This window comes from Hypanus sabinus, chromosome 3 (genome assembly GCF_030144855.1).
Source record: "Hypanus sabinus isolate sHypSab1 chromosome 3, sHypSab1.hap1, whole genome shotgun sequence".
Classification (NCBI taxonomy): Eukaryota; Metazoa; Chordata; class Chondrichthyes; order Myliobatiformes; family Dasyatidae; genus Hypanus; species Hypanus sabinus.
Genome location: NC_082708.1, coordinates 882,014 through 907,131, shown reverse-complemented (window position 1 = coordinate 907,131; position 25,118 = coordinate 882,014). Strand labels below are relative to the sequence as shown.

The window sequence follows — 25,118 nt, the reverse complement described above, 5'->3', positions numbered from 1 at the left end:
TACTGTTGGGGGAGATGTCTCATCAGAGGAAGGCAGCAGCAGCCGAATTCATTGCACCATGGGCGGCTCTGCGGCACAGGAGGGAAGGAAAAGGAGTGGGAGAGCTATAGTGATAGGGGATTCAATTGTAAGGGGAACAAATAGGCGTTTCTGCGGCCGCAAACGAGACTCCAGGATGGTATGTTGCCTCCCTGCTACAAGGGTCAAGGATGTTTCTGAACAGCTGCAGGACATTCTGGAATGGGAGGGTGAACAGCCAGTGATTGTGGTGCACAAAGGTACCAACGATATTGATAAAAAATGGGATGAGGTCCTACAAGGTGAATTTAGGGAGTCAGGAGATAAACTAAAAAGTAGGACCACAAAGGTAATAATCTCTGGATTACTACCAGTGCCAAATGCTAGTCAGAGTAAAAATAGGAAGATATTTCAGATGAATATGTGGCTTGAAAAATGGTGCAAGGGGGAGAGATTCAAATTTCTGGGGCATTGGAACCAGTTCTGGGGGAGGTGGTACCGATACAAACAGGATGGTCTGCACCTGGGCTGGACTGGAACCAATGTCCTAGGGGCAGCATTTGCTACTGCTGTTCAGGAGGATTTAAACTAATGTGGCAGGGGGTTGGGAACAAGTGCAGAGAGGCAGAGGGGTGTAAAATGAGAGTGGAAGCAAAAAGTAGTAAGGTGAAAAGTAAAAGTGGCAGGCAGGCAAATCCAGGGCAAAAATCAAAAAGGGCCACTTTTCAACAGAATTGTATAAGGGCTAAGAGTGTTGTAAAAACAAACCTGAAGGCTTTGTGTGTCAATGCGAGGAGCATTCGTAACAAGGTGGATAAATTGAATGTGCAGATAGTTATTGATGAAAATGATATAGTTGGGATCACAGAGACATGGCTCCAGGGTGACCAAGGATGGGAGCTCAACATCCAGGGATATTCAATATTCAGGAGGGATAGACAGGAAAGAAAAGGAGGTGGGGTAGCATTGCTGGTTAGAGAGGAGATTAACGCAATAGAAAGGAAGGACATTAGCCTGGAGGATGTGGAATTGATATGGGTAGAGCTGCATAACACTAAGGGGCAGAAAACGCTGATGGGAATTGTATACAGGCCACCTAACAGTAGTAGTGAGGTTGGGGATGGCATTAAACAGGAAATTAGAAATGCATGCAATAAAGGAACAGTAGTTATAATGGGTGACTTCAATCTACATACAGATTGGGTGAACCAAATTGGTAAGGTGCATAGGAAGAGGATTTCTTGGAATGTATGCGGGATGGTTTTCTGAACCAACATGTCGAGGAACCAACTAGAGAGCAGGCCATTCTAGATTGGGTATTGAGCAATGAGGAATGCCATCCCCAACCTCACTACTACTGTTAGATGGAATATAAAGGTAAGTTAGCCAATAATATTAAAGAGGATACCAAAGGTTTCCTAAGATATTTTAAGAGTAAAAAGAGGCGAGAGTAGATATCAGATAATTGGGAAATGATGCTGAAGAGGTAGTAAATGGGGACAAGGAAATGGCGAACAAACTGAATAAGTGTTTTGTATCAGTCTACACTGTGGAAGACCCTAGCAGTTTGCCAGAAGTTCGACAGTGTCAGGGGGCAAAAGTGAGTGAAGTTACTACTACTAGGGAGAAGATGCTTGGGAAACTGAAAGGTCTAAAGGTCAATAAATCACCTGGACCAGGTGGTACACACCCAAAGATTCTGAAAGAGGTGGCTGACAAGATTGTGGAAGTATTAGTAATGATTTTTCAAGAATCACTAGATTCTGACATGGTTTTAGAGGACTGGAAAATTGCAAATGTCACTCTAGTCTTCAAGAAAAGAGAAAGGCAGAAGAAAGGAAATTATAGGCCAGTTGGTCTGAGCACAGGAGTTGGAAAGATGTTGGAGTGAATACAGAACTGAAGGTGTTATATTTGGATGCACACAGCATAGAAAATAAGGTAGATGAACTTGTAGTATAGTTACAGATTGATATGTATGATGTTGTAGGCATCACTGAATCATGGCTGAAAGAAGAATATAGCTGGGAGCTTAATGTCCGAGGATACACATTGTATTGAAAGGACATGGCAGGAAGGCAGAGGGGTTGGCATTGCTCTGTCGATAAAAAAAATTAAATCAAATCTTTAGAAAGAGGTGACATAAGGTTGGAAGGTGTTGACTCATTGTGGATAGAGCTCAGGAACTGCAAGGCTTAAAAGACTCTAATGTGTACAGACCCCCAAACAGTAGGAAGGATGTGGTCTATAAGTTACAATGGAAGATAGAAAATGCATGCCAAAAGGGCAATGTTACAATAGCCATGGGGGATTTCAATATGCAGGTAGTTTGGGAAAATCAGTTTGGTACTAGGTTCCAAGAGGGAAAATTTCTAGGATGTCTACGAGATGATTTTTTTTAGGACAGCTCGTGGTTGAGCCCACCAGGGGGTCAGTTGTTCTGGACTGGGTGTTATGCAGTGAACCAGAATTGATTAGCGAGCTTAAGGTAAAGGAACTCTGAGAAACAAGTAATCACAGAACCATAGAACATTACAGCACAGAAACAGGCCTTTTGGCCCTTCTTGATCAAATATGATATGATCAATATAATATGATCAAATTCACCATGCAATTTGAGAAGGAGAAGCTAATGTGAGAAGTATCAGTATTACAGTGGAGTAAAGTGAATTACAGTGGCATGAGAGAGAAGTTGGCAAGAATTTATTGGTTATGACCACTGGCAGGGATGATGGCAGAGCAGCAATGATTGGAATTTCTGGAAGCAATTTGGAAGGCACAGGGTATATGCATCCTAAAGAGGAAGAAGTATTCTAAAGGAAAGATGACACAACCATGGCTAACAAGAGAAGTCCAAGCCAACATAAAAGCCAAAGAGAGCGCATACGATAGAGAAAAATTAGTGGTATGCTAGAGGGGGAAACAGAAATAAATCAAAGATAGTGTGCAACTTAGATGATAGAAAGAACAGGCAGGAGATGAGGCATAATGACAGCCCATGGGATGAGTTACAGGGCAATAGAGGTGTGGTGCAATTAAAACGGAAAGCAACAAATACTGGACTGAAAGTGTTATATTTAAATGCACACAGCATTATTAATAAAATAACTATCTTGAAATTCAGTTACAGATTAGCAAGTATGACATTGTGGCCATCTCTGAACCTTGGCTAAAGGATAGCTGCCATTGGGAGCTGAACATCCAAGGATATACAGTGTATCAAAAAGATAGGTTAGTAGGCAGATTAATTGATTAATTGCTGAACCTCTGGCTAGGATCTTTATGTCCTCGTTGTCCACGGGAATGGTACCGGAGGATTGGAGGGAGGCGAATGTTGTCCCTTTGTTCAGAAAAGGTAGTAGGGATAGTCCAGGTAGTTATAGACCAGTGAGCCTTACGTCTGTGGTGGGAAAGCTATTGGAAAAGATTCTTAGAGATAGGATCTATGGGTATTTAGAGAATCAAGGTCTGATCAGGGACAGTCAGCATGGCTTTGTGAAAGGCAGATCATGCCTAACAAGCCTGGTAGAGTTCTTTGAGGAGGTGACCAGGTATATAGATGAGGGTAGTGCAGTGGATGTGATCTACATGGATTTTAGTAAGGCATTTGACAAGGTTCCACATGGTAGGCTTATTCAGAAAGTCAGAAGGCATGGGATCCAGGGAAGTTTGGCCAGGTGGATTCAGAATTGGCTTGCCTGCAGAAGGGTCATGGTGGAGGGAGTACATTCAGATTGGATGGTTGTGACTAGTGGTGTCCCACAAGGATCTGTTCTGGGAACTCTACTTTTTGTGATTTTTATTAACAACCCAGATGTGGGGGTACAAGAGTGGGTTGGCAAGTTTGCAGATGACACAAAGGTTGGTGGTGTTGTAGATAGTGTAGAGAATTGTCAAAGATTGCAGAGAGACATTGATAGGATGCAGAAGTGGGCTGAGAAGTGGCAGATGGAGTTCAACCCAGAGAAGTGTGAGGTGGTACACTTTGGAAGGACAAACTCCAAGGCAGAGTACAAAGCAAATGGCAGGATACTTGGTAGTGTGGAGGAGCAGAGGGATCTGGGGGTACATGTCCACAGATCCCTGAAAGTTGCCTCACAGGTAGATAGGGTAGTTAAGAAAGCTTAAGGGGTGTTAGCTTTCATAAGTCAAGGGATAGAGTTTAAGAGATGTGATGTAATGATGCAGCTCTACAAAACTCGAGTTAGGCCACACTTGGAGTACTGTGTCCAGTTCTGGTCGCCTCACTATAGGAAGGATGTGGAAGCATTGGAAAGGGTACAGAGGAGATTTACCAGGATGCTGCCTGGTTTAGAGAGTATGCATTATGATCAGAGATTAAGGGAGCTAGGGCTTTACTCGTTGGAGAGAAGGAGGATGAGAGGAGACTTGATAGAGGTGTACAAGATATTAAGAGGAATAGACAGAGTGGACAGCCAGCGCCTCTTCCCCAGGGCACCACTGCTCAGTACAAGAGGACATGGCTTTAAGGTAAGGGGTGGGAAGTTCAAGGGGGATATTAGAGGAAGGTTTTTCACTCAGAGAGTGGTTGGTGCGTGGAATGCACTGCCTGAGTCAGTGGTGGAGGCAGATACACTAGTGAAATTTAAGAGACTACTAGACAGGTATATGGAGGAATTTCAGGTGGGGGGTTATATGGGAGGCAGGGTTTGAGGGTCAACACAACATTGTGGGCCGAAGGGCCTGTAATGTGCTGTACTATTCTATGTTCTATGTAGGCAGAGGGCGTTGTGTGGCCCTGTGTAAAATAAATAATTTTAAATCATTAGCAAAGGATGACATAGGATCAGAAGGTGTAGAGTCTCTATGGGTTGACTTAAGAAATGGCAAGGGTAAAAGGACCCTAACGGCAGTTGTATACAGGCCTCCAAACAGCAGTCAGGTTGAGGATTACAAATTACAGCAGGAGATAGAAAAGGCATGTCAGAGGGCAATGTCATGATTTTAACATGAAAGTGGATTAGGAAAACCAAGACAGTATTGGACCTCAGGAGAGAGGATTTGTAGAATGTCTAAAGGATGGCTTTTAGAACAGATTGTTGTTGAGCCCTCTTGGGGATTGGCTGTTGTTCAATGATCCAGAGATGATAAGAGAGCTTAAGGTTAAGGAACCTTTAGGGAACAGTGATCACAATATGATCGAGTTCACTTTGAAATTTGAGAAGGAGAAACTAAATTCCAAACTGTCGGTATTTCAGTGGAATAAATTACAACGGCACGAGAGGGGAACTGACCAAAGTTGACTGGAAAGGTACACTAGCAGGAAGGACAGCAGAGCAACAATAGCTAGAGTTTCTGCAAAAAATGAGGGAAGTGCAAGACAAATGTATTCCAAATAAGAAGAAATTTTCAAATGGAAGAAGGACACTACCGTGGCTGAAAAATGAAGTCAGAGCCAAAGTAAAAGTGAAAGAGAGGGTATACAAGGAAGCCAGAGCTAGTGGAAAGACAGAGGATTGGGAAGCTTATAAAAATTTGCAGAAGGAAACTAAGAAGATCACTAGGAAGGAAAAGATGAATTATGCAAGGAAGCTGGTGACTAACATCAAAGAAGATACTAGGAGCTTTTTTAAGCATATAAAGGGTAAAAGATATATAAAGGTAGATATAGGACCAACAGAAAATGACACTGGAGATATTGGAATGAAAGACACAGAGATGGCAGAGGAACTGAATGCGTATTTTGCATCAGTCTTCACAGTGGAAGACATATGCAGTATACCGGACATTCAAGAGTGTCAGGGAAGTGAAGTTTGTGCAGTGAAAATTACAACTGAGAAGGTGCTCAGGAAGTTTAATGGTCTGAGGGTGGATAAATCTCCTGGACATGATGGAATGCACCCTCGGGTTCTGAAGGAAGTAGCTGGAGAGATTGCGGAGGCATTAACAATGATCTTTCAACAATCGATAGATTTTGGCATTGTACCAGCATTGTATTGTATTGCATTGTATTCTGAGTTGAGAGTTAAGGGGCAAAAGTTTAGGGGTAACATGAGGGGGAACTTCTTTACTCAGAGTGGTAGCTGTGTGGAATGAGCTTCTAGTAGAAGTGGTAGAGGCAGGTTTGATTTTGTCATTTAAAAAATGATTGGATAGGTATATGGACAGGAAAGGAATCAAGGATTATGAGTTGAGTGCAGGTAGGTGGGACTAGGTGAGAGTAAGCATTCGGCACAGGCTAGAAGGGCTGAGGTGGCCTGTTTCCTTGCTGTAATTGTTATATGGTTGTATGGTTATACTGTTTGACTGGAAAATTGCAAATGTTACTCCATTATTTGAGAAAGGTGGGAGGCAGCAGAAAGGAAACTATAGACCTGTTAGTCTGACATCAGTGGTTGGGAAATTGTTGGAGTCGATTGTTACGAATGAGATTACAAACTTCCTGGAGGCACTTGACAAGATAGGCCAAAGCTAGCATGGTTTCCTGAAAGGAAAATCCTGCTCGACTAATCTACTGCAATTTTTTGAGGAAATTCTTTTCTTCTTCTTCGGCTGTCCATCGATTTCAATGTTGACTGAGGCCTGGGCAAAGTTGTATGGAAGACCAGCAGTTGCCCAAGCTGCAAGTCTTTACTCTCCATGCCACCAATATTGTCCAAGGGAAGGGCATTAGGCCGATACAGCTTGGCACTGGTGTCATCGCAGAGCAATGTGTGGTTAAGTACCTTGCTCAAGGACACAACACGCTCCTCAGCTGAGGCTCGAACTAGCGACCTTCAGATCACTAGACCAACGCCTTAGCCACTTGGCCATGCACCAACACAAAACAGGAAATTACAAGCAGGGTAGACAAAGGAGATGTAGTAGAGTTGTATTTTCAGAAGGCCTTTGATAAGGTGCCACACTTGGGGCAGCTTAGCAAGATTTACTGAATTTGCTGATGATACGAAGATAGGTGGAGGAGCAGATAGTGTTGAGGAAACAGAGAGCCTGCACAGAGACTTAGATAGGTTAGGAGAATGGGCAAAGAAGTGGCAAATGAAATACAATGTTGGAAAGTGTATGGTCATTCACTTTGGTGGAAGAAATAAATGAGTAAAATATTATTTAGATGGGGAGAGAATTCACAATGCAGAGATGCAAAGGGACTTGGGAGTCCTTGTGCAGGATACCCTAAAGGTTAACCTCCAGGTTGAGTCAGTTGTGAAGAAGGCGAATGCAATGCAAAGGCGAAGGCCTTTGACAAAGTTCCACATGGAAGGTTAGTTAAGAAGGTTCAGTCGTTAGGTATTAATGCTGGAGTAATAAAATGGATTCAACAGTGGCTAGATGGGAGATACCAGAGAGTACTGGTGGATAATTGTTTATCGGGATGGAGGCCGGTGACTAGCGGGGTGCCTCAGGGATCTGTTTTGGGCCCAATGTTGTTTGTAATATACATAAATGACCTGGATGATGGGGTGGTAAATTGGATTAGTAAGTATGCCGATGATACTAAGGTAGGAGGTGTTGCGGATAATGAGGTGGGTTTTCAAAGCTTGCAGGGAGATTTATGCCGGTTAGAAGAATGGGCTGAACGTTGGCAGATGGAGTTTAATGCTGAGAAGTGTGAGGTTCTACATTTTGGCAGGAATAATCCAAATAGAACATACAGGGTAAATGGTAGGGCATTGAGGAATGCAGAGGAACAGAGAGATCTAGGAATAACAGTGCATAGTTCCCTGAAGGTGGAGTCTCATGTAGATAGGGTGGTGAAGAAGGCTTTTGGAACGCTGGCCTTTATAAATCAAAGCATTGAGTACAGAAGTTGGGATGTAATGTTAAAATTGTACAAGGTATTGGTAAGGCCAAATTTGGAATATTGTGTACAGTTCTGGTCACCGAATTATAGGAAAAATTAGAGAGAGTGCAGAGATGATTTACTAGGATGTTACCTGGGTTTCAGCACTTAAGTTACAGAGAAAGGTTGAACAAGTTAGGTCTCTATTCATTGGAGCGTAGAAGGTTGAGGGGGGATTTGATCGAGGTATTTAAAATTTTGAGAGGGATAGATAGAGTTGACGTGAATAGGCTGTTTCCATTGAGAGTAGGGGAGATTCAAATGAGAGGACATGATTTGAGAGTTAGGAGGCAAAAGTTTAGGGGTAACACGAGGGGGAACTTCTTTACTCAGACAGTAGTAGCTGTGTGGAATGAACTTCCAGTAGAAGTGGTAGAGGCAGGTTCAATTTTGTCATTTAAAAAAATTGGATAGTTATATGGACAGGAAAGGAGTGGAGGGTTATGGGCTGAGTGCGGGTAGGTGGGACTAGGTGAGATTAAGAGTTCGGCACGGACTAGGAGGGCCGAGGTGGCCTGTTTCTGTGCTGTGATTGTTATATGGTTATATAATGTTGGCATTCATTTCTAGAGGTATAGAATACAAGAGGAAGGATACAATGTTGAGGTTCTGTAAGGCACTCATGAGACCACACTTGGAGTATTGTGTGCAGTTTTAGGCTCCTTATTTTAGAAAGGATATATTGACATTGGAAAGGGTTCAGAGAAGATTCACGAGAATGATTTCAGGAATGAAAGGGTTACCGTATGAGGAACTTATTACAGGAATGATTCAAGCATGGATAAAATGGTGGCTGACCGGCAGGAGGCAAAGAGTAGGAATAATGGGAGCCTTTTCTGATTGGCTACTGGTGACTCGTGATGTTTCTCAGGGTTTCCTGTTGGAACCGATTCTATTTATGTTATATTTCAATTATTTTGGATGATGAAATTGATGGTTTTGTTGCAAGGCTTTGAAGATATGATATGAAGATAGGTGGAGAGGCAGATAGTTTTGAGGAAGTACAGAAAGACAGATTGGGAGAATGGGTAAAAAATGGCTGATGGAATACAGTGTCGGTAAGTGTGTTTCTGTCATGCACTTTGGTAGAAGAAATGATAGGGTTGTCTATTTTTTAAATGGAGAGAAAATGCAAAAAACTGAGGTGCAAAGGGACTTTATGCTGTTTGTTCAGGATTGCCTAAACGTTAATTTGCAGTTTGAATATGTGGTGAGGAAGGCAAATGCAATGTTAGCATTCATTTCAAGAGGACTAGAATATAAAAGCAAGGATGCAATGTTGAGTTTTATAAACCACTGGTGAGGCCTGGAGTATTGTGAGCAGTTTGAGCCACTTTTCATAGAAAGGATGTGCTGAAACTGTAGATAGTTCAAAGGAGGTTCGCAAAATTTTTTCCAGGATTGAATGGCTTGTCATATGAAGAGCGTTTGATGTCTCTGGGCCTGTGTTCACTGGAACTGAGAAGAATGAGGGGTGACCTCATTGAAACCTATGAAATGGTGAAAGGCCTTGAGAGAGTTTATGTGGAGACGATGTTTCCTATGGTGAGAGAGTCTAAGACTAGAGGACACAGCCACAGAATAGAGGGGCATCATTTTAGAATGAGGTAAGAGAGTGGTGAATCTGTGGAATTCTTTGCCATGGGAAGCTTTGGAGGCCAAGTCTTTATGTATTTGCGAGGCAGAGGTTGATAGATTCTTGACTGGGCAGGGCATGAAGGGATACAGGGAGAAGGTAGGAGATTGGGATTGGGAGGAAAGTTGGATCAGCCATGATGAAATGGTGGAGCAGACTCAATGGGCCAAATGGCCTAATTCTGCTCCTTAATCTTATATTCTTATGGTCTTGTGGTCTAAATACTAATACATCCATTCCCTTAGAATACCTTCCAATAACTTTCCCACAACTGATGTCAGATTCGCTGGCCTATAATTTCTTGGTTTCTGTTTAGAGCCTTTTTCAAACAGTTGAACAACACTGGCCATCCTCCAGTCCTTTGGTACGTCTCCTGTCGCTAACGATGTTTTAAATATCTCTGAAAGGGCCCTGGCAATTTCTGCACTTGCCTCTCATAGGATCTGAGGGAACACCTTGTCAGGCTCTGGGGATTTATTCACCCTGATTTGCCTCAGGGTTGCAAATACCTCTTCCTCTGTAATATGTACGGGGTCCAGGATGCTGCTTTGTATCACTTCTATAGACTCTGCATTTGTCTCCCAAGTAATTACAGATGAAAACCACCCCACCCTCCATCTTTTCTCTTTTGGCTCCACATATGGAACACCAGTCTGATCTTGCAGAGGACCTAGTTTGTCCCTTGCAATTCTTCTGCTCTTAACAAATCTGTAGCCTCCCTTGGGACTCTTCTTCACCTTGTCTGCTAGGGGAACTTCATACCTTCTTTTTGCCCTCCTGATCTCTTAGTTAAGTATTCTCTTGCATTTCTTGTACTCCATAAACATCTCATTTGTTCTTACTTGCCTATGCCTCTTATGCACCTTCCTTTTTCTCTTAACCAGGGCCTCAATATCTCTTGAGAAAACAAGGTTCCATAAACTTGTTATCTTTACATTTTATTCTGATAGGCATGTACAACCTTTGTTATCTCAAATTTTCATTTTTGAAGGTCTCCCACTTTCCAGGTACACCCTTTCCACAGGGAAGATATTTCCTATGGTGGGGGAGTCTAGGACCAGAGGGCACAGCCTCAGGTTAGAGGGGTGTCCATTTAGAACAGAGATGAGGAGGATTTTCTTTAGCCAGAGAGTGGTTTAATCTGTGGAATTTGTTGCCACGAGAGGCTGTGAAAGCCAAGTCATTAGGTATATTTAAGATGGAGCTTGATAAATTCTTTATCAGTAGCAGTGTCGAAGGTTACAGGGAGAAGGCAAACAAATGGGGTTAAGGAATAATAAATCAGCGATGATGGAATGGCAGAGCAGACTTAATGGATCAAATGGCCTAATTCTACTTCTATGTCTTATAGTCTTATGGTGTTTTTTGTAAATCAGTTAAGCCATATTTGGAGTTTGCATTCAATTCTGGTCACCACATGAGAGGAAGGATGGTGAAAGGTTTACCAGGGTGCTGCCCAGATTGGACAAACTTGGGTTGTTTTCTCTGCAGCGTCAGAGGTTGACAGGAGATCTGATGGAGGTTTATAAGATTATGAGAAGCATAGATTGAGCAGACAGACAGTATCTTATTTCCAGGTTGAAATATCTAATACCAGAGGTCATGCATTTAAAGTGAGAGAGGGCAATTTCAGAAAAATGTGATGGCAAGGTTTTTACACAGTGAGTGGTGGGTGCCTGGAAAGTGCCACTGGGGTTGGTGGTGGACATATTTCTATGAAAGAAAGGGATAGGCACATGAATGTGATGTAAATGGAGGGATATGGACATTGTGTAGACAGATGGGATTAGTTTAGTTGGGCTTTTGATCACAAGGTCTTTGACAAATTCCCTCATTGGAGGTTTGTCAAGAAGGTTCAGTCACTTGGCATTCAAGATTCAATTGAATTGACTGTATTTCTTACATCTTTCACATACACAAGGAGCAAAAATCTTTACATCTCCATCTAAATGTGCAATGTGCAATCATAGCAATTTATAATAATTTATAATAAATAGAACAGTCAATGTAAAATAGAGTACACTCAAATCAGCGTGAGTTCATCAGTCTGATGGCCTGGTGGAAGAAGCTGTCCTGGAGCCTGTTTGACCTGGCTTTTATGCTGCGGTACCATTTACCAGATGGTATTAGGGTGGTGGGGGTGACTCAGGTCCCCAATGATCCTTCAGGCCCTTTTTACACATCTGTTCTTGTAATTCTCCTGAATGATGGGGAATTCACAACTACAGATGCACTGGGCTGTCCGCACCACTCTCTGCAGAGTCCTGTGATTGAGGGAGGTACAGTTCCCCGAACAGGCAGTGGTGCAGCTAGTCAGGTAGTAAATGAGGTAGTAAATTGGATTAGACATTGGCTTTGTGGGAGAAGCCAGAGAGTGACAGTAGATGCTTGTTTCTCTGACTGGAGGCCTGTGACTAGTGGAGTGCAGCAGGAATCGGTGCCGGGACCATTGTTGTCTGTCATCTATATCAACAATCTGGATGATAATGTGTTAACTGGATCAGCAAATTTGCAGATGACATCAAGATCAGAGGTGTAGTGAACAGAGACGAAGGCTATCATGGCTTACAGAGGGATTTAGACCAGCTGGAAAAATGGGCTGAAAACTGCCAGCTGGAATATAATGGAGACAAGTGTGTGGTGTTGCATTTCAGTAGGACCCATCAGGGTAGGTTTTACACAGTGAACGGTAGGGAGGTCGGGCACTGAGAAGTGTGGTAGATTAGAGGGATCTGGGAATAGAAGCCCATAATTTGTTGAAATCAGCATTACTGGTAGATAGGTTCATAAAAAAAGCTTCTGGCATATTGGCCTTCAAAAATCAAAGTATTGCATTCGGGACATGGGATGTTATGTTGAAGTTGTGTACAGTGTTGGTGAGGCCTCATTTGGAGCATTGTGTGCACTTTTGATCACCTACCTACAGGAAAGATGTAAATAATGTTGAAAGAGAACAGAGAAAATTGACAAGGATGTTTCTGGGTCTTGAGGACCTGAGTTATCAGGAAAGATTGAATAGGTTAGGACTGTATTCCTTAGAACATAAAAGACTGAGAAAAGATTTGATAGAGGTTTACAAAATTATGAGGAGTATCGTTAGGGAAAATGCAAGCAGGCTTTTTCCACTGAGATTCGGAGGGTTAAGGGTGAAAGGTGAAAAGTTTAAGAGGAACATGAAAGGAAGCTCCTTCAGTCAGAGGGTTGTGAGGTTGTGGAACAAGTTGCCAGCACAACTGGTGCTTGCAAGCACCATTTCAACTTATAAGTGAAGTTTGGATAGGTACATGGATGATGGGGGTGTGGAGTGCTGTGGTCCCGGTGCAGGTTGATGGGCTGAAAGGCCTGTTTTCCTGCTCTATTTTTTCATAACTCTGTGACTCTATGCTACAGAGAGAGGAGCAGAGAGACACCAGTCAGTGTACAGATCTCCCCTCCCTGTCTCTGCCCCCACACACCCCCAGAGAGAGGGACCGAGAGACACCAGTCAGAGTGCAGATCTCCCCTCCCTGTCTCTGCCCCCCCCCCCCCGCAGAGAGAGGGAGCGAGAGACATCAGTCAGTGTACAGATCTCCCCCTGCCCTCCCCAAGGAGAAGGACCGAGAGACACCAGTCAGCGAATAGATCTCCCCTCCCCACACCTGCCCACCCCCCCCCAAGAGAGGGACCAAGAAACACTGATCAATGTACAGATTTCCCCCTGAGAGACACCAGTCTCCCCCTGAGAGAGAAGGACTAAGAGACAATGGTCAGTGTACAGATCTCCCTCTGACAGAGAGGGACTGAGAGACTCCAGTGAGTGTACAGATCTCCCCCGAGAGACAGGGACTGAGAGAGACTGGTCAGTGTAATGATTTCCCACTGAGAGTGACTGACTGAAGAGTACAGTTATTCATCTGAAAGAGAGGGACTAAGAGACACCAGACAGTGTACAGATATCCCCTGAGAGGGAGGGACTGGGAGACACCAGTCAGTGTATAGGTCTCCCACCCAAGGGAAAGGGACTGAGAGACTACCTACCTGCATAATTGGTGTGCTGTAACCCTGAGCCTCCCAGAGAAAGGCCACATAATTCTGCTGTTGGAAATGGGGCAGGTTATCGTTCACATCCTGCAGAACAAGTGTGACCGAGGTGAAAACAGCTGATGTTGATGATTCGGCCTTAATAACTAGGCGCAGGCGGGGTGCTTCCTCAAAGTCCAGCCCAGCTGAGCTCTTAATGGAGATATCACCTGAGATAAAACAGTAGAAGATTAGAAATAGAGAGGAATAGGCTATACAGCCCCATGAGACTATTCTCTTATTCATCAGGATCATGTCTACCTGAACACCATCTCCTCAACTCACTCGAGTCCTTCATTGAAAAATCTGGTCTAAATGCCAGGTCCAATCAGCGCAGAAGCAGTCCGACCCAAAACGTTGACTGTACTCTTTTCCATAGATGCTGCCTCTAGCATTTTGTGTGTATTGCTCGGATTTCCAGCATCTGCAGATTTTCACGTTTGAAGTGTTCTGAAGGTTCAGTAGCCTCTGCATGGAATAATGTTCCTAATTCATGATCAGTTTCTTAACTCTGAACACATGACCCCTGGTTTCAGACTTAGCTGGGGTAAACAACACTGCACACCTTTGCTGTAAGGGTCATCTAGATAGGTACATGAATAGGACTGTTTTTGAGGACTGTAGACCAAATATAGGCAGATGGGATGAATTCACTTGCAACACAGTCAGCATGGATCAGTTGGGCTGAATGCCCTATTTTCAAACCTGTGACTTTATGACTGTTTCAGCTCCCCTCGCATTCCCACATTTCTACCCCCTCCACTTCTGGGAAGGGCAGGCGTGAACCAGAGGAACAGCATTGGATATTCCACTTGTGAAGTAAACAGAACACAGATGAGTACAGTAGAGAAACAGGCCCTCTTGACCATGATGCTTTGCTGAAATAACTAAACTAAATTAAAGAGGTGGAAGTACTGGCGCTTTTAAGAAATTTAAAAGTGGATAAATCTCCGGGTCCTGACAGGATATTCCCCAGGACCTTGAGGGAAGTTTGTAGAAATAGCAGGAGCTCTGACGGAGATCTTTAAGATGTCATTAGAAACGGGGATTGTGCCGGAGGATTGGTATATTGCTCATGTGGTTCCATTGTTTAAAAAGGGTTCTAGAAGTAAGTCTAGCAATTATAGACCTGTCAGTTTGACATCAGTGGTGGGTAAATTAATGGAAAGTATTCTTAGAGATAGTATTAATAATTATCTGGATAGACGGGATCTGATTAGAAGTAGCCAGCATGGATTTGTGCGTGGAAGGTCATGTTTGACAAACCTTATTGAATTTTTTGAAGAAGATACGAGGAATGTTGACAAGGGTAAGGCAGTGGATGTAGTCTATATGGACTTCAGCAAAGCCTTTGACAAAGTTCCACATGGAAGGTTAGTTAAGAAGGTTCAGTCGTTAGGTATTAATGCTGGAATAATAAAATGGATTCAACAGTGGCTAGATGGGAGATGCCAGAGAGTAGTGGTGGATAATTGTTTATCGGGATGGAGGCCGGTGACTAGCGGGGTGCCTCAGGGATCTGTTTTGGGCCCAATGTTGTTTGTAATATACATAAATGATCTGGATGATGGGGTGGTAAATTGGATTAGTAAGTATGCCGATGATACTAAGGTAGGAGGTGTTGCGGATAATGAGGTGGGTTTTCAAAGCTTGCAGGGAGATTTACGCCGGTTAGAAGGATGGGCTGAACATTGGCAGATGGAGTTTAATGCTGAGAAGTGTGAGGTTCTACATTTTGGCAGGAATAATCCAAATAGAACATACAGGGTGAAAGATAGGGCATTGAGGAATGCAAAGGAACAGAGAGATCTAGGAATAACTGTGCATAGTTCCCTGAAAGTGGAGTCTCATGTAGATAGGGTGGTGAAGAAGGCTTTTGGAACGCTGGCCTTTATAAATCAAAGCATTGAGTACAGAAGTTGGGATGTAATGTTAAAATTGTACAAGGCATTGGTAAGGCCAAATTTGGAATATTGTGTACAGTTCTGGTCACCGAATTATAGGAAAGATATCAATAAATTAGAGAGAGTGCAGAGACGATTTACTAGGATGTTACCTGGGTTTCAGCACTTAAGTTACAGAGAAAGGTTGAACAAGTTAGGTCTCTATTCATTGGAGCGTAGAAGGTTGAGGGGGGATTTGATCGAGGTATTTAAAATTTTGAGAGGGGTAGATAGAGTTGACGTGAATAGGCTGTTTCCATTGAGAGTAGGGGAGATTCAAATGAGAGGACATGATTTGAGAGTTAGGGGGCAGAAGTTTAAGGGAAACACGAGGGGGTATTTCTTTACTCAGAGAGTGATAGCTGTGTGGAATGAGCTTCCTGTAGAAGTAGTAGAGGCCAGTTCAGTTGTGTCATTTAAGGTAAAATTGGATAGGTATATGGACAGGAAAGGAGTGGAGGGTTATGGGCTGAGTGCGGGTAGGTGGGACTAGGTGAGATTAAGAGTTCGGCACGGACTAGGAGGGCCGAGATGGCCTGTTTCCGTGCTGTGATTGTTATATGGTTATAAAATGCCTAAATAATCCAGGCAGCATCCATCATTAAGGATTTTCTAAACAAGAAGAAAATTCAGAAATCAGAGCTGCAAAGGGATTTGGGGGTTCTTGTGCAGGTTCCCTAAAGGGTAATTTGCAGATTAAGTCAGTGGTGGAGGAAGGCAAATGCAATGTTAGCATTCATTTCGAGAGGACTAGATATGATGCAAGGCATTGGTCAGACTGCACAGAGTATTGTGAAGAGTTTTGGGCCCCTTTATAAGAAAAGATACGCTAGCATTGGAGAAGGTCCGGAGAAGGTTCATGAGAATGATTCCAGGAATGAAAGGGTTAACATATGACGAGTGTTTGGTGAGTCTGTGCCTGTGTCTGCTGGAGTTTAGAAGAATGAGTGGGGAGTCTAGGACCAGATTCTGTCCCTATGTCTAATGGTCTTAAGGTCTAAGGACGCTGACCATCAATAATATGCCTCTTCCCATTTCTAACATCAGGAAGGAGGTACAGGAGCTTGAAAAAACACAATGTTTTAAGAACAGCTTCTTCCACTCTTCCATCAGATTTATATACACTGCCTTGCTATTTTGCTCTTGTTATAGTTTCAGCATTAAGTTAGTTATGATAAACTCTCTGCATGCTGTTTACAGCAGAATGTGGTGTTCGTGGAGACACAGCAGATCATGACGTACTGTTTACTATTGCCAACCCCAGAGCCTAATGTGAGCCACACACTGCAGCCAAACCTCAGAGGCCAGGCTATGCTCCATTCAGGGTCTCAGGAGCTGTGAGTCACTGCTGTCAGCTTTTTGCCAGGGAAAGGCTGTCACGAAATGTGTGGAGCAGCCTCCACTTTATAAGAGGTGTGAGAGGAACCTGCCAGGGGAGGTATGGGACTGATTAGAATTGACCTTCAAACTATGTACCCCCGCACTTTGACACGTAAACACCTATAACACACACATTGCAAGCAGAGTGCAGCAGTGTAGCTTGGAATCCCACAAATGTTTGGCTCAGTCCACGTTCAGCTTTTAATGGCCCAAGAACTGAGGCAAATATAAAAACAACTGTCAGAACCAAGGGGGATTCATGCTTCCCACAGAGGACTTGGCTGCACACTTCACACAGCAGCATCAACTGTTGATTCTGTAGATGAGTGACCTTAGGTCAGAGCTCAAACCGTCTGCTGAAGGCTAAACTTGTCCCTTCCAAATGAGAATTAGATTTACACAGATATACAGAACGTAGAATAGTATAGCACCATATATGCCCTTCGGCCCACAATGCGTGTTGACCTTATAACCTACAATAAGACCAATGTAACCCTTCCCTCCAACATAGCCCTCCATTTTTCTATCATCCATATGCTTATTTAAGAGTCTCTTAAATGTCCCTGATGTCATGAAATTTGATTTTTTTTTTGTCACAACAGTACAATATCATAACTAGAGAGAAGATTCTTGGGAAACTGAAAGGTCTGAAGGTAGATACCTTGACTACCCGGACCAGATGGTGTACGTGCCAGAGTTCTGGTGTACGTGCCATAGCTGAAGAGATCGTGGAGGCATTAGTAATGATCTTTTAAGAATCGCCTGATTCTGGAATGGTTCTGGAAGACTGGAAAATTGCAAATGTCACTCCAATCTTCAAGAAGGGAGACAATGGAAAGGAAATTATAGGCCAATTAGTTTGACCTTAGAGGTTGGAAAAATGGTGGCGTCCATTATTAAGGATGAGGTCTCAAGATACGTGGAGGCACATGATAAAATAGGCCGTAGCCAAGAAAAAATCTTGCCTGACAAGTCACTTGGAATACTTTGAAGTAACAAGCAGGATAGACAAAGGAGAATTGGTTGTTGTGTATTTGGATCTTCAGAGGCTTTTGACAAGGTGCCACACATGAGGTTGCTTAACAAGTTATGAGCCCATGGAATTACAGGGAAGATCCCAGCACAGATTAAGCACCATGGCTGATTGGCAGGAGGCAAAGGGTGGGAATATAGGGAGGCTTTTCTGGCTGGCTGTTGGTGACTAATGGTGATCCACAGGGGTCTGTGTTGTGACCAATTCTTTTTACATTATATGGCATTGATTTGAATGATGGAATTGATGGCTTTGTTGCCAAGTTTGCAGATGATAAGAAGATAGGTGGAGGGGCATGTAGTTTTGGGGAAGTAGAGAAGCTACAGAAGGATTTAGAAAGATTAGGAGAATGGGAAAAGAAATGGCAGATGGCATACAGTGTTAGGCAGCAGCTTCTCCGGACTCTGGATTAGGGATTACCAAACATTACGTGGTCTGTTTTGTCGTCTGCTTTTTTGTGATATCATTTTCTCATTATTTAACTGCATTGCATTTGTGGTTTCTAAATGACAGTAAACTGAATCTGAATCTGAAATGTATGGTTATGAACTTTTGTAGAAGAAATGGAGGGGCATGGAGAAAAAAAATACAAAAAAACTGACATGTGAAGGGACTTGGGAGTTCTTGTGCAGGATTCCCTAAATGTTAATTTGCAGGTTGAGTCAGTGGTGAGGAAGGCAAATGCAATGTTAGCATTCATTTCAAGAGGATTAGAATATAAAAGCAACGCTTAGACTTTATAAAGCACTGGTGAGGCCTCATGGAGTTTTGTGAGCAAGTTTGGGCCCCTTATCTTAGAAAGGATGTGCTGAAACTGGAGAGGGTTCAAAGGAGGTTCACAGAAATGATTCCAGGATTGAATGGCTTGTCATATGAGGAGTGTCTGGTGGTTCTGGTCCTGTGTTCACTAGATTTCAAAAGAACGAGGGTGACCCCATTGAAACTTATTAAATGTTGAAAGGCTTTGATAGAGTGGATGTGGAGTGAACATTTCCAATGGTAGGAGAGTCTAAGACCAGAGGGGACAGCCTCAGAATAGAGGGTGTTCTTTTAGAACAAAGATGAGGAAGATTTTTTTTAGCCAGAGAGTGGTGAATCTCTGGAATCCTTTGCCTCAGTCAGCTGTGTAGGCCAAGTCTTTAAGTACATTTAAGGCAGTGGTTGACAGTTTCTCGATTGGTCAGTGCATGTTGGGATGCGGAGCGAAGGCGGAGATCAGGGCTGAGAGGAAAATTGGATCAGTCACAATGGTGGAGCAGATATGATGGGCCAAATGGCCTAATTCTGCTCCTATGTCTTATGATCTTATGGTGTTATACAATACAGAAAACTTACTACAAATTACAATAAGACCTCTCTTGCTCACACCTAATGTTAGCCTCATTTTAAATTGCTCCCAGCCTCTCCCCTTCTCCTAGATCTGTTTCGACTTGTCAGCCCCACCTAACACTCCCTACACCTATTGATATTGAAAGGTCTGGGTTGAGTGGATGTGGAGAGGATATTTCCTACGGTGGGTGAGTCTAGTACTGAAGGGCACAGCCTCAAAATAGAGGGATGTTCATTTTGAACAGAGATAACGAGAAATTTCTTTAGCCAAAAGGTGGCTAGATTGTGAAATTCATTGGCACAGACAGCTGTGGAGGCCGTCCCTCTATACTCCTACCCTCCTGCACATCCCATCTCAATCTGCATCTTGTCCCCTTGTCCTATTCCATCCTCCCCTTCCCTCCACCTACCAGTATGAGAGCGAATAGTGAAGGCACCCCTCTCATTCCCACTGAAGATACTATAGAGGATTCCTCGATTGGAGCCATTCTGATGCTGGGCTTGGATCCTGACCACTGACGTGCCTGCGGAAAGAGAAAGACTGCATTTACACAGAGCGCTCAGTGTCCAAGGCCAGACACGTCCAGTTTGAAGAGAAGCTGCCAACATCCCTGTCCCTGTCCCATGGGAGTGTAAAGGCAATAATAATTGCCAGGGTTTAATGTTGCCACAAAAAGAGAAGGAGAGAGAGAAAAAAAAGGAGAGTGAGGGGGAGGAGGGAGGGAGGGGGAGAAGGGGAGAGGGGGGAGAGAGATAAAAAGGAGACTTCACAAATAATAATTTGTCTTGTCATTTATCCTCCTGAAGTGAGGGTCACATTTTCCCATGTTATGCTCCATCTCTATGCTGTATACATATTTGGTTGTCTTTATTAACCTGTAAAGAGTGTAGAGAAATTTGGGAAGATGATATTGGGACTTGAGTGATAGGCAGAGACTAGGCAGTGTAGAACCTTATTCCTATGTAGAAGATTGATAGATGACCTTATAAAGGTGCATAAAGTCATGAGGGCATGGAAAGGGTGAATGTGCACTGTCTTTTTCCCAGGGAAGTGGAATTAAAAACTAGAGGGCACAGGCTTAAGATGAGAGGAGAAAGATTTAAGAGGAACCTGAGGGGCAACTTTACCCAGAGGGAGGTCAGTATATGGTATGAGCTGCCAGAGGCAGTGGTGAAGGCAGGTACATTAACAACATTAAAAGCCATTTCAGTATGGACATGAATAGCAAGGGTTAAAATGAAAAACATAGATGTGAGTGTGTGAGGTGTGAATGTGTGTGATGTATCTGAGTGCGAGTGAGGTGTGTGTATATGCACTTCGAGTGTGTGAGGTGTGAATGTGTGTGTGTGAGCGTGTGGGTGTGTGTGAATGTGTAAGGTGAGAATATGTGTGACTGTGAAGAGTGAGTGTGTGAGTGTGAGTGATGTCAGTGTGTGTGTGAGTGTGAGTGATGTCAGTGTGTGTGTGAGTGTGAGTGATGTCAGTGTGTGTGTGAGTGTGAGTGATGTCAGTGTGTGTGTGAGTGTGAGTGATGTCAGTGTGTGTGTGAGTGTGAGTGATGTCAGTGTGTGTGTGTGTGACTGTGAAGAGTGAGTGTGTGAGTGTGAGTGATGTCAGTGTGTGTGTGAGTGTGAGTGATGTCAGTGTGTGTGTGAGTGTGAGTGATGTCAGTGTGTGTGTGAGTGTGAGTGATGTCAGTGTGTGTGTGAGTGTGAGTGATGTCAGTGTGTGTGTGAGTGTGAGTGATGTCAGTGTGTGTGTGAGTGTGAGTGATGTCAGTGTGTGTGTGTGTGACTGTGAAGAGTGAGTGTGTGAGTGTGAGTGATGTCAGTGTGTGTGTGAGTGTGAGTGATGTCAGTGTGTGTGTGTGTGACTGTGAAGAGTGAGTGTGTGAGTGTGAGTGATGTCAGTGTGTGTGTGAGTGTGAGTGATGTCAGTGTGTGTGTGAGTGTGAGTGATGTCAGTGTGTGTGTGAGTGTGAGTGATGTCAGTGTGTGTGTGAGTGTGAGTGATGTCAGTGTGTGTGTGAGTGTGAGTGCAGACAGATGCGATGATGACACTTTGCTCTGTTACCTGGTGCGGAATTCTCAGCCAGCGCCACATCACTGACACTGCGCCGGAAGCGGATGCCGAGGTAACGTTCCTCCCTCAGGTACACCATTACCACTCCGGTGGATGAACGGGCGGGTGACCCTTGGTCTGTGGCCACCACAAAGAGTGTGCGCTCTCTCAGTCTCATCGAGCTCACTGCATGCAGCAGGCGAATCTCGCCAGTAAAGGAGTTAATGCTGAATCCATGGACCATGGTGGAGAACCTGTAGAATATGGAGGCGTTTGCACCGAAATCTTTGTCCTCTGCCTTCATGGTGGCTACCAGCTCATTGACTGGAGTGTGTCTGGAGATGTTTACGATGAGTGGGTCAGTGAGGAAGTGCGGAGAATTGTCATTAACGTCCTTCACAATAACTTCTACCCGGGTGGTGGAACTCCTGGGATCCGAAGGTGCAGAGTCCACGGCTCGCACCAGGAATGAATATGAGGTATGCTTCTCCCGATCCAGTGTCGTGGTTGTACTCACCTTCCCTGTCTTGTCAATGCTGAACATGCCCAGTGACTCACCACTCAGGTAATACAACACCTCGCCATTGGGACCTGCATCAGCGTCAACTGCAGATACCTGCAAAACTATTGTGCCAACTGCACTGTCCTCTTCAACCTCTGCCATGTAGCTGGACTCCTGGAAGGTGGGAGTGTTGTCGTTGATGTCTAACACGTGTACAAAGACTGAGGCCGAGCAGCTGCGCTGGGGGTGCCCCTGATCCCATGCCACAATGATCAGAGTATAGTGTGAGACAGATTCCCTGTCCAGGCTGGTGCTTGTGGACAGGATACCACTGGTCCGGTCCATGTTGAAATGTCCGTTAGGATCACCCCCTGCAGGAAGGAGAAAAAAATGAATGCCATTATGACTTAAAATTTTTGCCGGGTCATAGAATACAACACAGAAACAAGCTATTCAGCCCATCTAGTTCATGATGAGCTATTAATGCGCTTAGTTCCATTGACCTGCGCTTGGACCTGCATCGTTAGAGGAGGGAGATGACATTTTGTAGATGTGATAGAGACATCCAGATGGTATGTTGCCTCCCAGGTGCCAGGGTCAGGGACGTCTCAGATTGGATCCATGACATTCTAAAAAGGAAAGGTGAGCAGCCAGAAGTCTTGGTACAAATTGGCACCAATGACTCAGGTAGGAAAGGTGAGGAGGTCCTGAAGAGAGATTATAGGGAGCAAGGTAGAAAGCTGAAAAGTAGGACCTGCAGGGTAGAAATTTCTGGATTGCTGCCTGTGTCACATGCCATTGAGAATAAGAATAGGATAATTTGGTAGATGAATACATGACCGAGGAACTGGTCCAGGGGGCAGGGGTTCAGATTTATGGATCATTGGGATCTCTTCTGGGAAAGGTATGACCTGTATGAAGTGGATGGGTTGTATCTGAACCCGAGGGGAAACAATATCCTTGTGGGCAGGTTTGCTACAGCTGTTTGGGAAGGTTTAAAATAACTTAGCAAGCTGTTGGGAACCAGAGTGATAGGGCTGAGGACAGGGTAATTGCTTTACAAACAGACAAAATGTGTATTGAGATGGCTAGCAAGGAGATGCTGATAGGGTAAAATTGCAGCCAATAGAATGAGTTGCAATGTAAAAGGGGGACAGAATCAAAAAGGGTGATGAATGCAGGACTGAGAGTGTTATATTTGAATGCATGCAGTATACAGAATAAAGTAAACAAACTTGTAGCGCAGTTACAGATTGGCATGTTTGATGTTGTGGGCATCACTGAATCACGGCTACTACGTCGACTCAGGCCTAAGCGGCCAGCGTCAGGCACGATGACGGACTCTCCACTCCTCCCTCTCCCTCATCAGGGTGTTCTGGAGCGTGTTGACCATAGGCTTGGGAGGGCACCCAGGGTTCATCCTCCCATGCGATGACTAGGCTGGCAGGTAACTCAGGGTGGCGTAGACAGTGCCCCGCTAGTTGCAATCTTCTTGCCTCAATTTTAGTAGTGAGCATCGGTATGTTGTCATAGAGCTCGACATTCATCCTGTGCTGTTGCCAACTCACATCAAGAGCCATCTGCAGCATTCATGCATAGCAACCATCTAGTGACTTTCTCATGGTCTTGGTGAGTGTCCACGTCTCGCATCTGTATGTGAGAATGGACTCTATGACTGCTATGAAGATCCTCTTTTTGAGCCCTCTAGTCAAGTTCAACCTCCATATTTCCTTCATGTCGTTCATAACCCTCCACACCAGCGCTTTCCGTATCTTTATGTCCTTCTCCAAACTCATCATTCTTGACCCGAGGTACTTGAAGTCTAAGACTTTCTTAATGGTATCATTCTTTACGGTCTTGAGAGTACCTTCATCGCAGTTGAATGCCATGTACTCTGTCTTTTTAGCGTTTAGGTGAAGTCCAACTTTGTAGTACTCAATTTCCACTTTTGTCAGTAGCTGCTGTGCTTCCTCAATCTGGTCAGAGAGCAGGACAATGTCATCTGCAAAATTGAGATCTGTGAGCGTAACTGGTCTGAGCTCAGTACATTGTGGAAGTGAGAAATCACTTTGGCCCACTAGAGAAGGAGGAGGAAGAGACTACCACCGACCACTATCAACGACTCAGTGACGCACACACAGGTGCAACAAAGAGTCTGCCTACTGTGAAATGAATCAAAAAGAGCCGAATCTCATCCTGATGTCATCACAATCACAGCAAGAAGTGTGGTCAATGCTTGTCATGCCAAACTTAGAAGGAGCGCAACTGAAGTACTAAGAGACAAATTCAAGACAGCAAAGAAGAATCTCTTTGCCACCTACGACCGACTGAAGCAAGAGGAACTAGCTGAGTGGATTAGAGGGGTAGAGGCTGCTAATGAAGACAAGCATGGAGAAGCATGCTGCCTAGTCAACGAGATCAGCAGATGGAAGAAGTCCCCATCAGGTCAAATAAGTGATAAAACAGCAGAGGACTGTGTCCATGCATGGTTTACCCACTTCAAGAACCTACTGGGAAGCCCTCCGACGAACACGGAAGAAGAGAACATACCCACGATACTAACACGTCAACATCAATGATGGCCCATTCACCATTGAGGAACTGAAGAAAGCCAAATATACACTCAAACAGGGCAGGAGGTCTGGACCAGATGGGATACCACCAGATGTCCTTAAAAACTGAGACCTGGATGACATCTTGCTGGACATACATATTACGGCACTGATGAAATGTGACAAACGAGAACAGTGGTCACTCTCAAACATTATCCCTGTCCCCAAGTCTGGATCCCTCACAAAGACAGATAACTACCGCAGTATCAGCTTGACCTGCGTCTTAGCAAAGCTATACAAGCGGGTGATCTTGAACAGGATTCGCACCGCCATTGATCCTAAGCTAAGATTCAATCAGGATGGTTTTCAACAGAAGCGCACAACAGTAATGCAAGTACTTGCTGTCCATCGAATCATCAAGGAAGTCAAGAAGAACAACCTACCAGCCATGCTTACTTTCATCGATTTTCGCAAAGCTTTTGACTCCATTCACCGAGGTAAAATGCTGGAGACCCTGAAAGCTTAGGAGTGCCAGACCATCCACTGAGAGCAATAGAGTCCAGCTATACCAAGACTGTGGCGAAAGTTGCATCAGCAGATGGAGAAACAGCAGTGTTTGAGCTCCGAGCTGGTGCGCTGCTAGGAGACACTCTGGCACCCTAAATCTTTATAATCGTCCTTGATTACGCTCTACATCAAGCTACCAAAGATCATGAATCATGGCTGAAAGAAGATTATAGCTGTGAGCTTAATAGACGATAGACAATAGGTGAAGTAGACCATTCGGCCCTTCAAGCCAGCAC

General features: G+C 44.1%; 1 protein-coding gene across 1 annotated transcript in view; it reads right to left on the bottom strand.

Annotated features, from left to right (window-relative positions):
- Nucleotides 1–25,118, bottom strand: part of LOC132390964 (protocadherin-16-like) — a 491,141-nt gene that overhangs the window by 71,760 nt on the left and 394,263 nt on the right. Inside the window, exons 14-16 of the mRNA XM_059963494.1 lie at nt 21,274–22,134; nt 19,610–19,723; nt 13,473–13,684 (exon numbers count right to left, since the gene is read on the bottom strand). Coding sequence (XP_059819477.1) covers nt 13,473–13,684; nt 19,610–19,723; nt 21,274–22,134 — 1,187 coding nt within the window. The remainder of the gene's footprint in view (nt 1–13,472; nt 13,685–19,609; nt 19,724–21,273; nt 22,135–25,118) is intronic.